Source organism: Aotus nancymaae, unplaced genomic scaffold (genome assembly GCF_030222135.1).
Source record: "Aotus nancymaae isolate 86718 unplaced genomic scaffold, 86718_ANA_hifiasm-v0.15.2.pri h1tg000001l, whole genome shotgun sequence".
NCBI lineage: Eukaryota > Metazoa > Chordata > Mammalia > Primates > Aotidae > Aotus > Aotus nancymaae.
In genome coordinates, this window is record NW_026988412.1 from 8,247,695 (window position 1) to 8,262,249 (window position 14,555).

The window sequence follows — 14,555 nt, forward strand, 5'->3', positions numbered from 1 at the left end:
GTGAATTGCATTGTTGAATGAATGAATGATTGAATGCATGAGTGAAGGGCCAAAGTGAATGAGTAGGTTAACCATCAAAATCTTGGAGTACTTTAAAACAAATATGCACCATGAGGCTTATCCCTAAAGATTTTGACTCAGTAGGTCTAGGGTAGGCCTAGAAGCCAACATTCTCTTCAGACTGAGGTATACCTCAAGTACTGTAGGAGGTTGGAGGAGGAGCTCTAGCACGGGCAGCTGTAACAGTTACTGCATAAAAACAGCCATAATACGTCAGCAGCATATAACAATAGATGTTTATATAGCTTACGAGTCCACAGTTCAGCTGGCAGCCAGGTGGTCTGGGCTGGGCTCAGCTAGGCAGCTCTGCTGAGTTTGGCTGGCCTGCTTGTTTCTGTGTGTTGGCTGGGGTTTGGCGACTTTGGTGGGGCTCAGCTAGGCAGCTGTGCTGAGTTTGGCTGGCCTGCTTGTTTCTGTGTGTTGGCTGGGGTTTGGCGACTTTGGTGGGGCTCAGCTAGGCAGCTCTGCTTCTTACTGCAGGTCTGTAGGCCAGCGTGGGTGGCGGTGCTTCAGGCTGTGGCAGCAGGGCAGCTCCTCCCCATGTCTCTCACCTTCCTCTGGGGTACAGCAGGCGAAACTTTTTAATGGCGATGGCAGAGGAACTGGAAGGCAGGTGGGAGCCCACAAGGCCTCTTAAGGCCTAGGCTCCAAACTGGCACAGGCAGTTCTAGATTTTTCTATTGCTTGAAACATGTCACAAGGCCCATTTAAAGTCAAGGGGTAGGAAATATACTTCATCCCTTTAAAGGGAGATTCTGCGGGGTCCCCTGGCAGAAGCTGTGGTCTAGGGAAGGATGTGGAGTTGGAGTCAATGCAAACATCTGTGTTTGTTGCATTCAAGAATTCTTGGAAAAGTTCATGAAGATTAAATGAATCTGGACAGATTCTCAGCACAGGATCTTACAGCTGTTTAGAGTATGACTCAGTTTCCAAGCTAGAAGATGGAGTGCAGAAGTGGCCCATCCTCCCAGTCATCAGAACAGGAGCTGATGTCCCACCCTGCAATGGTTTAAATACTAAGAGATGTAATTTTCCTGGCTTGGAGAAAACCTCACTTGGAGTCGTTGCTGCCTATAATCCCTTTGCTCACCTTAGGGATTCATCCTCCCTTATCACCATCCTTGAATATTCATCTAGCTCTAAGGTCTGTGACGGGGAAGAAGATGTAGGTCCGAAATCCTGCTTCCTCGGGGGCATCCTTTGTTACATCCCTGACCGCAAGCAATGGGTCTTCTTCCTGACTTTACCTTCTCTTTGCCTGGATATTACTTTTCAAAGCCTTTGAGATTTATGTTGGTATCCTCTGCTTTTTGCCCTTAACTTTTCGAGCCTCACAATCTTAGCCTGGATCAGTCGCCCTTTCTTCTTTTAAAGACCCTGAGCTCACTGAGAGGTCACCCCTGCTTCTCCATCAAGATAACCTGAAGTTGCACAGAGTTGTAATCTCAACTTTTTTAAGACAGAAAGGAAATGAATGCTTATTGAGCATCTGTTATATGCCAGGCCTGATACACATATCTCAACGATATCCTGAAACAAACCTGACAAGACATTTGATATGCTACTCTAAGGCTGCACAGCCATGAGGTAGGGACCCAGGAGTCACTCTCAGCTTTGACTCAGTTTCCACTACTGCCAATGATCAGAATCCTACCCTTGCAAGCTGGCTGTTTCCAACTGTCAGCACATGCAACTATGCTGAAGTCTCAGTCTGCACGAACCTATTTTTCTTGCCTGCAGAGAAGGCCAGAATACTCTAGAGTGAATCCTTCTATCTCCCCACCTCATCTCTACTCCTGGGTAACAGCCTTCACCCGATGGTCAACAGGAGTTGGTGGGTAGCCCTGAGGCCTGCTCTGTCCACACTGCATCTGAGTTTCCCAGGGAGATTGAGCTCCCATTGTCCTCAGGGGTAATTTGCTCCCCAGGCCACTCTCCCTTGCTGGCATCACTTTCTTCCTTCCCAGCGGGTGCTTCCTGGGGTCTCCTCTCAAACGAATGACTTGCTTTCAAATCCTTGTCTCAGGGTCTGCTTCCGAGAAAACCCCAGCACACAGCAAGAAGGCTCTCCTTGGATTCTACAGACCCACCAGCCATTTCTTCGCCTTTCAGCAAAACTACAAAGCAGGAGACATTCTACCCCACCCACCTCCATGTCCTGAAAGCTGCCACCTAAGTCACACTCCACATCTTCTTGAAGAAGTATCCCTTTGTTCCACAGACCTGGCAGAACCCCTGGGCTTGGGCCAGAGCTGTGAAACCAGCTGGCAATCCTCACTGGATTGGGAGCTTACGGTAAAGAGACCACGACCTCCCTATCTGCCTGCCCCTCACCTGACAGTCCTGTCTCACATGCCTGCATCTTTACTGACCTGCCGGCTTCTCTAGAAAGTGCCTGTATCTTATTTATTTCTTTTCCTCTGGGGCTTGCACGTAGCAGACTCAATCCACAGCCATTATATTGACTTAGAGAAAACACCCAGTTTTTATAGCTCTTATGGGTAAAAAAGGCCATAATTTTAACTTGCTTTAAAATAGTCTCTTGGCTAGTACCAATTTCATGTCATTAGTATTGGGGTAGAAAGAGAAGAATTTAATTATTTGGAATAGTGAACTTTTACCAGCGGGACTGGATCCCTCCGATGAAATTCAATCGTAGCGCAATAGAGTAATAATCCAAGTGGCCGTGATTATCCTCGACTCCCAGCGTTCAGCAGGCTCAGTATAGAGTTGCTGAATTAGACTAACACTAACAACTTACATTTATATGTCAATTTTCAGTTTTCCAAGTATTTTATTCCCAGTTTAACAGAAAGAATACTGGACTACGAGCATACGCTGTTTCTTCTCTTAACATACAGAATAACCAAGCTTTGAAAATAATTCTGGTTTTAGAAACAGTTTGCCTGGTTTGATTATAAGGTAATTTTTTTTGAAGAGCCTCGGGTAGAGTTTTCCGTTCTCACTGAAAATAAATCAGTAACCACAAGGAGTTTTTTCAACATAGAACATGTTGCTACATCCCCCTTCAGCCTGACGTCCTCATGTCCCTGGTGAGCTGCAGCTGTCTGTACCCACACCTTTGCCCAGGGCTTTTCCCCAGGCTGTGGGGAGGTAGGAACATCTTTTGGGATAAGCCCTCAACCAATGACTGATACAGTTGGCACATAAATACCCCAGCTTCTTGAGGTATCACATCCCAAGGGGGATCACTCTGGCTCACATATTCTGTGCTGTCTCCCAGAGTTCCCCAGTGGAATAAAGCCTTAGTGCCCACAGTGCTGTCTTACTCGATAACTGCCCCATTGACAAAATACCTTTCCTTCCTGGACTCATTCCCTCTCCTCTACCCTTGCTTCCTGGAATCACCTTCCAAATAACCTACCTGTACTCAAACGCTTGCTTCAGAGTCTGCTTCTAGGGAAACCCAAGCAAAGACTCCGCCAAGTACCTCTCTCTCAAAGGGCACCAGCCCGGCTCATCCCCCCGAGCCATTAGGTCACTTAACAAGGTGTGAAGCTGCCCATTAATTCTCTGCTCAAACAATTTTCGAGCCTATCACTGTCTACTGGTTTCATTGCTCTCCTGGGCTGGTCTGCTCTATTTGCTGTCCTCATTGTGTTAATGATAGTGTAAAATTTTTAATTAAAAATAAAGAAGATGAATGTGGTTAGTAGCTCCTAAGCTGTAACTCTGAACTCTACCCAGGGTGAGAGAGACACTGTGCCTATTAAAAACCAGCCAGTTTGGGCTCTGTGCTGAGGAATCAAGCATGAGATATTTAGATGTTCAGCTTTCTCATCTATACCAGAGGCAGGACATTTTCACAGCCATAGGTAAATCTATATAATTTCATTGTCAGGCTCCATGTTGAAGACTCAGACTTTGCTCTGACTGAAAGTTATCAAGACGTGCAGTTTTGTACAGGAATCACATTTCCTGTTCAATTCTTAGGTCTCATCTAGTTTAAGTTCAGCATAGACATTGTCATCTCTTCAATAACATCGCACCAGTGCCTGTCAATCTTCCTTTTGAATATTTTCAGGTATGAAGAATGTGTTACTTTCAATTATTTACTAACCTTAATCACTAGACAGTTCTTCCTTTGACTGAATTAAAATCTTCCTTCTGTGGTTACCACCCACTGGTGGGAATTTTCTTGGGAGAAATTACTGAACAGTGGAATGCCTCGTTCTACAAGGAGAATTTGAAATATTTGAAAACATACTCAATGTGCTTGTTTTGTTTTTTCCAGGGAAAGCTTTCTCAGTTCTTTCAGCTCTCCTTAGCATGGCATGGCTTGGAGTCCACCCATGTCACCGTCTGCCATCTCATCTCCCTCTTACAGTGGAATACCCATTGGGAACGACTGAATTGTTCAGCAATTGGAGATCAGAATGTTTAAATAAATTATAGTGTGAGCTAATGCCATGTAGCTGTTAAAATGATGTTTTGAAGAATATTTAATACCATAAAAATGTTCATGGCACATCAAGTGGAAGGGAAGAAAACGCAATAAAAGCCTGATTTCATTAAAAATAGACACATAGAAATGAAAGGCCCAAAATATGTCAAAATATTAAGAGTGGTGGTTTTATGGCTAGTTTTGAATCGGTTTCACGCTTTTCCAAATTTTTGGACGAGACATGCATTTATTTTTCATCCGAAAAAATGTTCTTAGGAAAGAAAAGAAGAAAAAAGAACTTGAGACTCACAGAACCGACAGAGTTCTTCAGGTATATTCTGGTACTGCAGATTTCAGAGGAGCTGGCACGGCTCAGTTTGGAGGCTTCAAGTTCCAATTTCAGATGAAGGTATTGGCAGATGGATCACACCATCCACTAACATTGTACCTGCAGTTCACCAGAACCCCAGAGGATTCTTGCTCCAAATGAATGACTACCTTTTCCGAATCTGGCAGCTGGAGTTGGGAGCAGCCTGACAGGAACTGCCTGGGCTAGCCAGGGAGAAGGGAAGGATGCCGAGGTCGGTCTCCATGTCTTAGGTCTTTGTGGGGTTATGCTATGCACAGGAGACAGGCCATGTGCCCTCACCTTTCCAGCCTGACAGGCACCACACCACCTTGAAGTCCTCCAAGTGGCAAGATGATCGTTTCCCCAAGGATGGTTTGGGAAAGTGAGCAGAACCCCACATGACTGCCCTGTGAGGCACTGGGTCCTGGAGATGGAGGGAACTGTGGAGAATATCAGTGCCTCTGTCTGCAGAGGGTGGAGTAGGGCAGCCCACAGAGGCAGGACCACTGACCCTGAAGGCCATGATCCCTGTCACACTTGCTTTCTGTAAGGAACGGCCTCAGATACATCAGAGCCTTGGAGAAAATGCAATGCAGAGCTTCTCAGTCTCCTGCCTGACACATCTCCAGAGCCCTGCAGTTATGGAGGAGGCAGGGAGAGGCGGAGGCACTAGGGGAGTCAGCCAAAGTCAGGCAGAGATAGCAAGGACTGTGTCCAGGGCAGTCCTTTAAGGAAGTGCATGAGCAGCCTAGCTCCACTCATGTGTTCAGTAGGGAAAGCACCATGGGGAGACAGGGAGAAGGGCTGTTTCCTTAGACGCCACACACAGGACTGCTGGGCACAGGCAGTTTACAAGGGTTTTCTCCATAGACATGGATTATTATCATTGCAGGGAATATAACTTTGGTTTAATTTCTGTCATTTCTCTCTGGGGCCACACTGACTGGACTGTGCCAATGATTCATTTAATATGTTTTTCCCAATATGAAAAAAAGGTCCTCCTCTCAATTTATACTCTTCTAGATTTATAAGACTCGTTCGATGCCCTGTTTCCTGTTGCCCAGTGCACAGAACACGTGGAATAGCCTCACTTTCTTTGTGCAATGTAGACATACACACCTTCCAGGACAAATGACCCCGACTGGTGACCCCCAAACACTTTTTGCTGGGTAACCGTCCTTTCTCTTATGCAAGCCCTTGTTCTTTTCAATATGACTTTCTTCAGTGACTCAGATAACATGTATTACACCTAGATCTGGAGGTCTCAGAAGTATAGCTTGGAAATAGCTTGGATAATTTTAAGTGAACGCACCAATGCTTGAATCTTATACTCCTTGGGGTTAAAATAAAGTGATTGATTCTGTTTAAAGGGCTTGTGGGTTTCATCAGGAAAGCAGCGTGTGACTTGCTGAGCCAAAAATTAGAGTGTGTGGTTCTAGCCCAGCAGGGCTTTCGGTGATTCTCTGCTAACATTGCTTGTTTGTCAAGGGACACTAAATGCTCAATGTTGTGGGGGAAAGTCAGTGGAGTGGTCATAAGTGGCACAAGTCATCAAAAAATATAACACTCTTACTTTCATAAGGCTAGGGCTGCAATATGCGTCACTGCGGTTTTTGGCTTTTTGCCTTTGGTTTTGTTCAACAAGAACCCAAATGGCTCATTTCCACCCTTCAATTCAATATCATCAGCTAGAGTTGATTTAAACCTTGCCAAGTGTCTCTCTTCTTGTGTCTCCTGTACCTACTTTCTTGGCACTCTGTTCTTTCAGACTTTGGGTTTCTTTCTTCTCTCAAAGCCACTGCCTTTGTCCACTGCCAGGCTGCATGCCTTGTCCATTTGCCTGTGGCCTGAGCTGTGGCTCCAATGGGATGGACAGTTCCAGTGTGGCTGCCCATGTGGGTGCCCGTGTGTGTGTATGCATGTGTGCCTGTGAGTGCGCATTCGTGGGCATCTTCTTTTGTGTATATGCATGTGTGTGTATGTTCCTGTGCGTGTGTGTTCCTCCATGTGTGCATGCATACATTCCTGCAGGTGTACTCCTGTGTGTGTGTGCATGTTCCTGTGTACTTGCATGCATGTGTGTAGACACGTGCATGTTCCTAATAGCCAAGGGCACCAAGACACTTAAGATGCATCTGTTTCCCCATCAAAGTTGGTTTGTACTTACATAGTTGGAGGCCAGGTCTGGGTGGAGATAGTCAATTCCTGTGAAGACAACAATAATACAGGAAGCAAAGGTTAATACCTGCCACTGTGTCCTCAGGAAAGCTGCCCAAGAAAGTGCCCTCTTTATGGGGCTGGTGCCAGAAGACTTGCCATGGGGGTGAGTGCCCCATCACAAAGCTCCCAGCCTTGCACCTGCCTTCCATGTGGAGGTGTGAAGGTGGGCTACACTGCCAGAGTGGAGAGACAGCCGCCCCAGACACACTTGAGAGTGAAGCCAATTAGAGTCTGAGGCCCAAGGATAACACTTCTGACATAAATGTCAGTACTAAGGGGCTTTGTGACAGCGAGATGGATGGCTCATCAGAGCACTGATCTAAAAGAGATTTGTAGAAATCTTGACATTTTTAAGGCATCAACTGGCATTTCTCTGAAACGAAACTTGCCCTGGGGAGGAAAAGTGATTATTATTTAACAGGGCATGGACAGCAATGGATTAGGAGAATGTACCCTGCCATGGAAATAATAAGAGAACATGGCCGGGCGAGAAAAGCCATTAGGCAAAGGCAAATGGTTTCCAGCGAGGTGTTGCTGGTTGGGAGCTGAAGCTTGTCTCCTCAGAATGTGGCTTTCTAGGAAGCCTGAGGCTTGATGTCTCAGCAGGAGTCCTGCCTTTTCCTGAATAGCGGCCTGTCTTGTTGCCTAGTAGTCGTTCCAAGGGTAAAATCATGGGCTATGAGCACTGCTGAGTTCCAGCAGATACTCGGACCTCAGAAAGCATCATGAAACTTCAAGGACAGTTGAAAAGCTCTCATTTGGGTTTGCAAAACCGTATAATCTTTGCAGCAGTTACACCTGAGCATCTAGCCCTCCATGAAACAGGCAGATTCTTGATACCATCTAGCATAATGGTTAAAACATAGATTTTTGGAGTCAAAGACAGGCCTTTGAGTCCCAACCACCCCGATAACTGCCTGCAAGGCTTTGGGCAAGTTGCTTGGACTTTCCGTGCTAGTTTTCAACTTTTTGACCATCTGGGGGTGAGAAAAATGTAGGGATTAAAGAAATTAATGCATGTGGTGTGATTGGCGCAGCAGCTGGTGCCTTTAATAACTATATAGGGATGCAATATCTAAAAGCCAGAAGTATCATTAAATCCTTCCCAAAGCTGGTATCTTCACTGCATGCTTACTAAAGCTGGGCCAACATTAGAGATTTGTCTTCCAAAAGAGAGCTGGAATTAAGATGCATATTTCTAAAAGGAAATTTTCCTTTGTTTTTTTTTGGGGGGGTGGGTAATACAATTAGTAACTGGACTGAGAGTCACTGGTCTACAGTACATGTGTTAGGTTTTACTGTTGATATTTTGATGAGTGAAGCAATTACTGTCACTATGGCTGCCTCCTCTAGCTTGAGAGTATAGTCCCCACGCCAAATCATTATACCTTCTCTTCCCACTTGCCTCCCGAGGTCTTCAGAGGGAAAGGAGTCAGAATATTTAAAGACTAATGTTTTTAAAAGTTGTTAACCCTTGTTCTGGATCCTAATTCAAAGATGATCAATTTTGGCCAGGCAAGGTGGCTCATGCCTGTAATCCCAGTGCTTTGGGAGGCTGAGGAAGAAGGATTGCTTGAGGCCAGGAGTTCAAGACCAGCCTGGGCAACAGTGAGACCCTGTCTCTACAAAAAATAAGGAAGTTAGCTGGGTGTGGTGTCTTGCACCTGTAGTCCCAGCTACTCAGGAGGCTGATTTGGGGTACTACTTGAACCCTGGAGAGGAATGAGGCTGCAGAGAGCTACGATCATACCACTGCACACTAACCTGGGAGGCACAGCAAGACCTTGTCTCTAAAAGGAAACAAACAAATCTCAGAAAGCAAACCAAAAACCCCACCCTGCCGCCAAAATGGTCAGTTTAGGCTGTGGGGTGACGCTGAGGATGAGCATAGGCTTTGAGATCAGCAGATCCAGTTCCACTCCAGGTTCAGACACTGTAACATTTGTGTGGCTTTAGCCAAGTGACATAATCTCTCTGAGCTTTGGTTTCCATATATTTGAAATGGGACTATTATTTACTTTGCAAAGCAGTTTTCAAGATTAGAGACAATTCATTGAAAGTCTTCAGCTTATAGTAAACACAATACATTTTATTTCTTATTATCATTCGTGCTATGATCTACCACATCACTGGAATAATGTGGATACACAGAAGAACAGAACATTAAAAAATATCTGTTTGGTTTTAGCATATTGTGTTGAAGTTAAATTGCATCTATTTGTTAAGATAGGTTAAATTTTGTGAACTCAGGTGAAAAATTTTGATAATTTATACTTAAATATAAATTATCAAAATATAATTTATATTTTGAGTATTTATGTTTTAAAATACATTCTCTCTGTGGATCTTTTTTATCTATGTAAGTGTGAAAAAAGACACAAACAGAGAATATCTATTTTCCAACAGGAAGTCAATTAAAAAAAAATTTTTTTTTATTGCATTTTAGGTTTTGGGGTACATGTGAAGAACATGCAAGATTGTTGCATAGGTGCATACGTGGCAGTGTGATTTGCTGCCTTCCTCCCCTTCACCTATATCTGGCATTTCTCCCCATGCTATCTCTCCCCAACTCCCCACCCCCCGCTGTCCCTCCCCTAGTTCCCCCCAACAGACCCCAGTGTGTAGTGCTCCCCTCCCTGTGTCCATGTGTTCTCATTGTTCAACACCCGCCTATGAGTGAGAACATGTGGTGTTTGATTTTCTGTTCTTGTGTCTGTTTGCTGAGATTGATGGTTTCCAGGTTCATCCATGTCCCTACAAAGGACGCGAACTCATCGTTTTTGATGGTTGCATAATATTCCATGGTGCATATGTGCCACATTTTCCCTGTCCAGTCTATCATCGATGGGCATTTGAGTTGGTTCCAGGTCTTTGCTATTGTAAACTGTGCTGCAATGAACATTCATGTGCATGTGTCCTTACAGTAGAACGATTTATAATCCTTTGGATATATACCCAGTAATGGGATTGCTGGGTCAAATGGAAGTCAATTTTTAAAACATGTCTCCATGTTCTGAGAATGGAAGCTGTTTAGGAGAAAAATGATCCAAGAAATAGTAGTGTCTTCCCTGTCAAGGGAAAATATTGGAACAAGGAGATAATTTGAGACCAGAAAGAAATTAGAATTAAAACAAGATAAATTTTGCCTAATTAAAATAAAGGATCTTAAATTAGGTTAAAAGGAAGACTAAGTGTTGAGTTAGAATAGATGGAGACTTTAAGAGAGAATTATTGATACAACTGTGAAGGACAGCAAACATGATTCAGAAAAGGTAATCACGGACTGAAGAATCGAAAATAGTAATTTGATGGTATTTTTATATGTTTGTATATTTTATTATCTTTTAAGGTGCACGGTACTGGACATATCTTCCTAGTCAGCTTATTTTTAATTACTAAAATATTTGCATATTCATTCTTATAGTTCATGCTTTTGTTTATTTCTCAGCAGTGAATGCCAGGCATAGTGTTGGTCCTGGAAAACACAGATGGTTTAGATGCAGAACCTGAGCTGTACAACTATCTATGCCTCACAGCCAATGGGGGTACTGACTGATCACCAGACAATCGTAATCAATGAGGCACACAAATGAAAGCTACTTGATTATAATTTTGTTCTAATCATTAGTATCCTATCATCAGTTTGAAACTTTTCAGAAAGTCTAATCCATAAAAACCCAGTTCTCAGGAAGCTGTGACAGTCCTGGAGACCTCAGGGAACTAGGAAAGAGTTCCACATGCATATTTCTAGTTAGAATGTTAACAGCTCACTTGAGATGTATCATGTCAGAACCCTGGCCTTGAGCTCCAGGTCTTTAGCCCTATCCCTAACCCTAACCCTATAGCTTTGGGGCCCAGGCAGAGAACTGCCCCAGGGTGGAGCTACCACAGAAAGCCCCCACTAGGGCAAGGCTCAATGGAGTGTGGGGGTGGCACTACCCTGAGTTCCCAGAACTACAGAGCCACTAACATGTGATTCCAGTGTGGGAGAAGCGCAGGCATGAGACTCCACCTCATGAGAGCTGCTGCATGGGCTGTGCCCAGTGAAGCCATGGGGGAGGGGTCATTAGGAGCCTTGGAGGCTCAGTTCCCATCCCAATGCGTCCAGCAGGTGGGACATGGAGTCAGAAAAGATTACTCTCAAGCCTCAGAATATACGTTTGCCTTTCTGGTTTTTGGACTTACTTGAGACCTGTTACCCTTTCCTCTTTCTTGTTTCTCCCTTTGGGAGTGGGAATGTATGTCCTACGCCCGTCTCACCATTGTATTTTGGAAACATGCAACTTGTTTGATTTTACAAGTTCACAGCTGGAGAGCAATTTGCCTCAGGATGAATCATACCTTGAGTTTCACCATCTCTGAATTTAGATGACATTTAGATGAGACTCTGGGATTTAGACTTTTATGTGAGTGCTGGAACAAATGAAGACTTCGGGGGCTATCGGGCTGGGATAAGTGTATTTGTATGTGAGGGCTACAGATTTTTTTGGGAGGCAGGGGTGAAATGCTATCATTTGAGTGTTTGCTTCCCTCCAAATATATGTTGGAACTTAATCCCTAATTGCAATAGTATTTAGAAGTGGGGCCTTCAGGAGGTGATTAGCTGTGAGGGTTGTGCCTTCATGAATGAGATTAGTGCTCCTATAAAAGGGCTTGAGGGAGAGAGTTCATTCCTTTGTTACCCCTACTGCCAGGGGAGGACACAGTGTTTGTCCCCTCCACAGGATGCAGCGACCAGGGGCCATCTTGGAAGCAGAGAGCAAGCCCTTATCAGATACCAAATTTGTGATTTCCCAGACTTCTGAAGTGTGGAAAACAAATTTCTATTATTTATAAATGACCTAGTCTAAGGTATTTTGTTATAACATCGGGAACGGACTAAGACAGGCACATCTTAAACATTCACAGCCAATCCCCAGGGGTCCTGTCGGGATAGGACAGAGTTTATAGCCACTCTGGTGAGTAAGACCTCAAGACCAAATTATAGTAAAGCACAACATGTGGGCACCCTTTTTGATGGTCCCAGCTGAGCTCCAGTGGCAGCCATCAGCCGTAGGAATGCACCATCATGGATGTTCAGCCCAGCTGGGCCTTCAGAAGACTGCAGCCCAGCTAACATCTCAACCACATGAGCAACCGTAAGTGAGCAATGCCCAGCTAGGCTCTTCCCAGATTCCTGTGCCACAAACTCACGATCAAAGATAAATAGCAACCTTAAGCAGCTAAGTGTTGGGGTTTGATATGGTTTGGCTCTGTCCTCCCCCAAATCTCATCTTGAATTGTAGCTTCCATAATGTCCACATGTTGTGGGAGGGACCCAGTGGGAGATACCTGAATTACAGGGGCAGTTTCCCCCATACTGTTCTTGAGGCAGTGAATAAGTCTCATGAGATCTGATGGTTTTATAAGGGGAAACTCCTTTCACTTGGCTCCCATTCTCTTTCCTGCCTGCTGCCATGTAAGGTGTGTTTCCATCTTCTGCCATGATCGTGAGGCCTCCCCAGCCACATAGAAATGTGAGTCCATTAAACTTCTTTTTCTTTATAAATTACCCAGTCTGGGTATGCCTTTATCAGCAATGTGAAAATGGAATAATACAGGATCATTTGTTATACAGCAGGACCTTCCTATTGCTTTTCTATGTGATGCAGAGTTCTAAATCTCTTGGCAGGGTGTGGGTGACTGTCTGGTCCTCAGGCTTGAACCTTTGCTCACATGGATGAGGCCCCCCATTCACAACATCTCATCAGGAAGGCAGAGCAAAGGATTAGGTTTCAAGCACCAAGAATGGTGGTTAGAATTAGTTGTGAGATTTTTGGGCAATTTCTTGCCTACTTAAACTTCAGTTTCTTCATCTGTAAAATGGGGATTATTACAATACAAACCTTAGGGGATAACTGTAGTTGTATTTCCAAAATGCTAAGCAGTGTCTAGCACATGGTGATTACTCAATAAATGTTGGTCATTTCTACTGTTAGTTGCTTATTGTTACTTCAGCTTGAAGCCCTCTCTGACCTTACTCATTGGCCGTCCGTCTCACTTCCTTGACTCCATCTGATAATGCCTAAGGGCCTTGACCCATGTGTTCTCTGATCTTTTGTGGTCTTGAGAACCAGCCACCAGCCCTGAATTATTCTTGGGCTGGATGAGACTTGTCCATCCCTGTGTCCTGTCATGGTCACATTCCATTTTCCAGGTCAAGTTCCCAACTCTAAACAATTCCATTACAGTAAAAGGGATGAAGTTGTCATCATTAAGTGGGGTCCTTGCTGACATCTACATACCTGGAATGTCCCAGTAGACCCTTCAGAAATAATTTCTGCCCCTTTGTGCAGCAGCTAACCATGGAGGCCCTCTCCTAGTGATATGTAGCATGTGGAAATGACATTGCTTTGTACCTAAGTGAAGACAGAAGATATTTATTGAGCATCCATTGAGTCACTGGATCCAGCAGAGGGGATGATGGCTGAGTTGAGAGTTGGGCCATCAGAGAGGGGAGGGCGGCAATTAAAACTGGCTGTCCACAAATTGAAACTTCTGCACACAAATGACTGAACATTTGCCACACAGGCCAACATATGGAAAGCCAGTATTGATAGAATATTTCACTAGTTTTGCCCTCAGGTATCAGGGTTAGCATCTGTGTATGTCCTTAACCTTATTTTGGAATATCTTGCAGAGAAAATATCTGGAACATGGCACTATACCGTTCACGGGTGCAGGCCGTTAAGAGAGAGAATGCAGTACTGGTGTTACCAGCCTTCCCGGTTCTAGCTGTGAGGCAGAGATGGTCAATTACATGGCGAGAGGCTGCTGAGTATCTGTCCTTGTCCTCAACATGTGGGGGGCTGCCCTTGTCCCAGATGTGCTCATCTTGTTATTCAACAATGGACTTGGAGAGTGGCTTGGGCATCCTACTTTTCTTCAGCTATCATACTGAATAGCATATGATGCATTAAAAGTGGCCACAAATTCAGAGTTTATTTCCTTTCCCCTCGAATCTGGATTGGCTCTGAAACTATTCATCCAAAATAAGTGGCAGAGTGACCAGTGCCCATTCCAGTTCCAGCCTTTAAGAGGACTAGCAGCTTATGCTTCTTCTTTCTTGGAATGCCTACACTTGGGAGTCCTGAGCCACTGTAAGAAATCCATCTTTGCTGGGGGCCTCGTGAGAGGAGAGGAGGGGCCCTCAGACTCCATGGAGAGGGAGGGAGGCTGAGCTATTTCAGCCTCCCAGTGGAGCCTCTAGTTGACTCCAGCCTCAACTGCCTTCTGACTCCACCTGCACCATAGACCCCAGTGGAACTTGTGGAACTGTCCAGCTGAACTCCAGCAACCCACAGAAGTGTGAGAGATAATAACATGGTTGTTTTTCTAAACCACTCAATGTTGGGATGCTTCATTCTTCAGCAGTAATTGACTAAAACAAAGAAGAAACCAGGAATTGTAATTGGGCGGGCAGACTTTACTTTTTTTGGGAATCCAAAGGCCATTCATCAGCTGAAGAAAGATCATCAAATG

General features: G+C 44.6%; 1 protein-coding gene across 1 annotated transcript in view; it reads right to left on the minus strand.

Moving 5' to 3' along the window:
• The window catches only part of PCSK2 (proprotein convertase subtilisin/kexin type 2), a 252,707-nt gene that overhangs the window by 97,217 nt on the left and 140,935 nt on the right, over nt 1-14,555 (minus strand). The window contains exon 5 of the mRNA XM_012474808.2: nt 6,982-7,019. Coding sequence (XP_012330231.2) covers nt 6,982-7,019 — 38 coding nt within the window. The remainder of the gene's footprint in view (nt 1-6,981; nt 7,020-14,555) is intronic.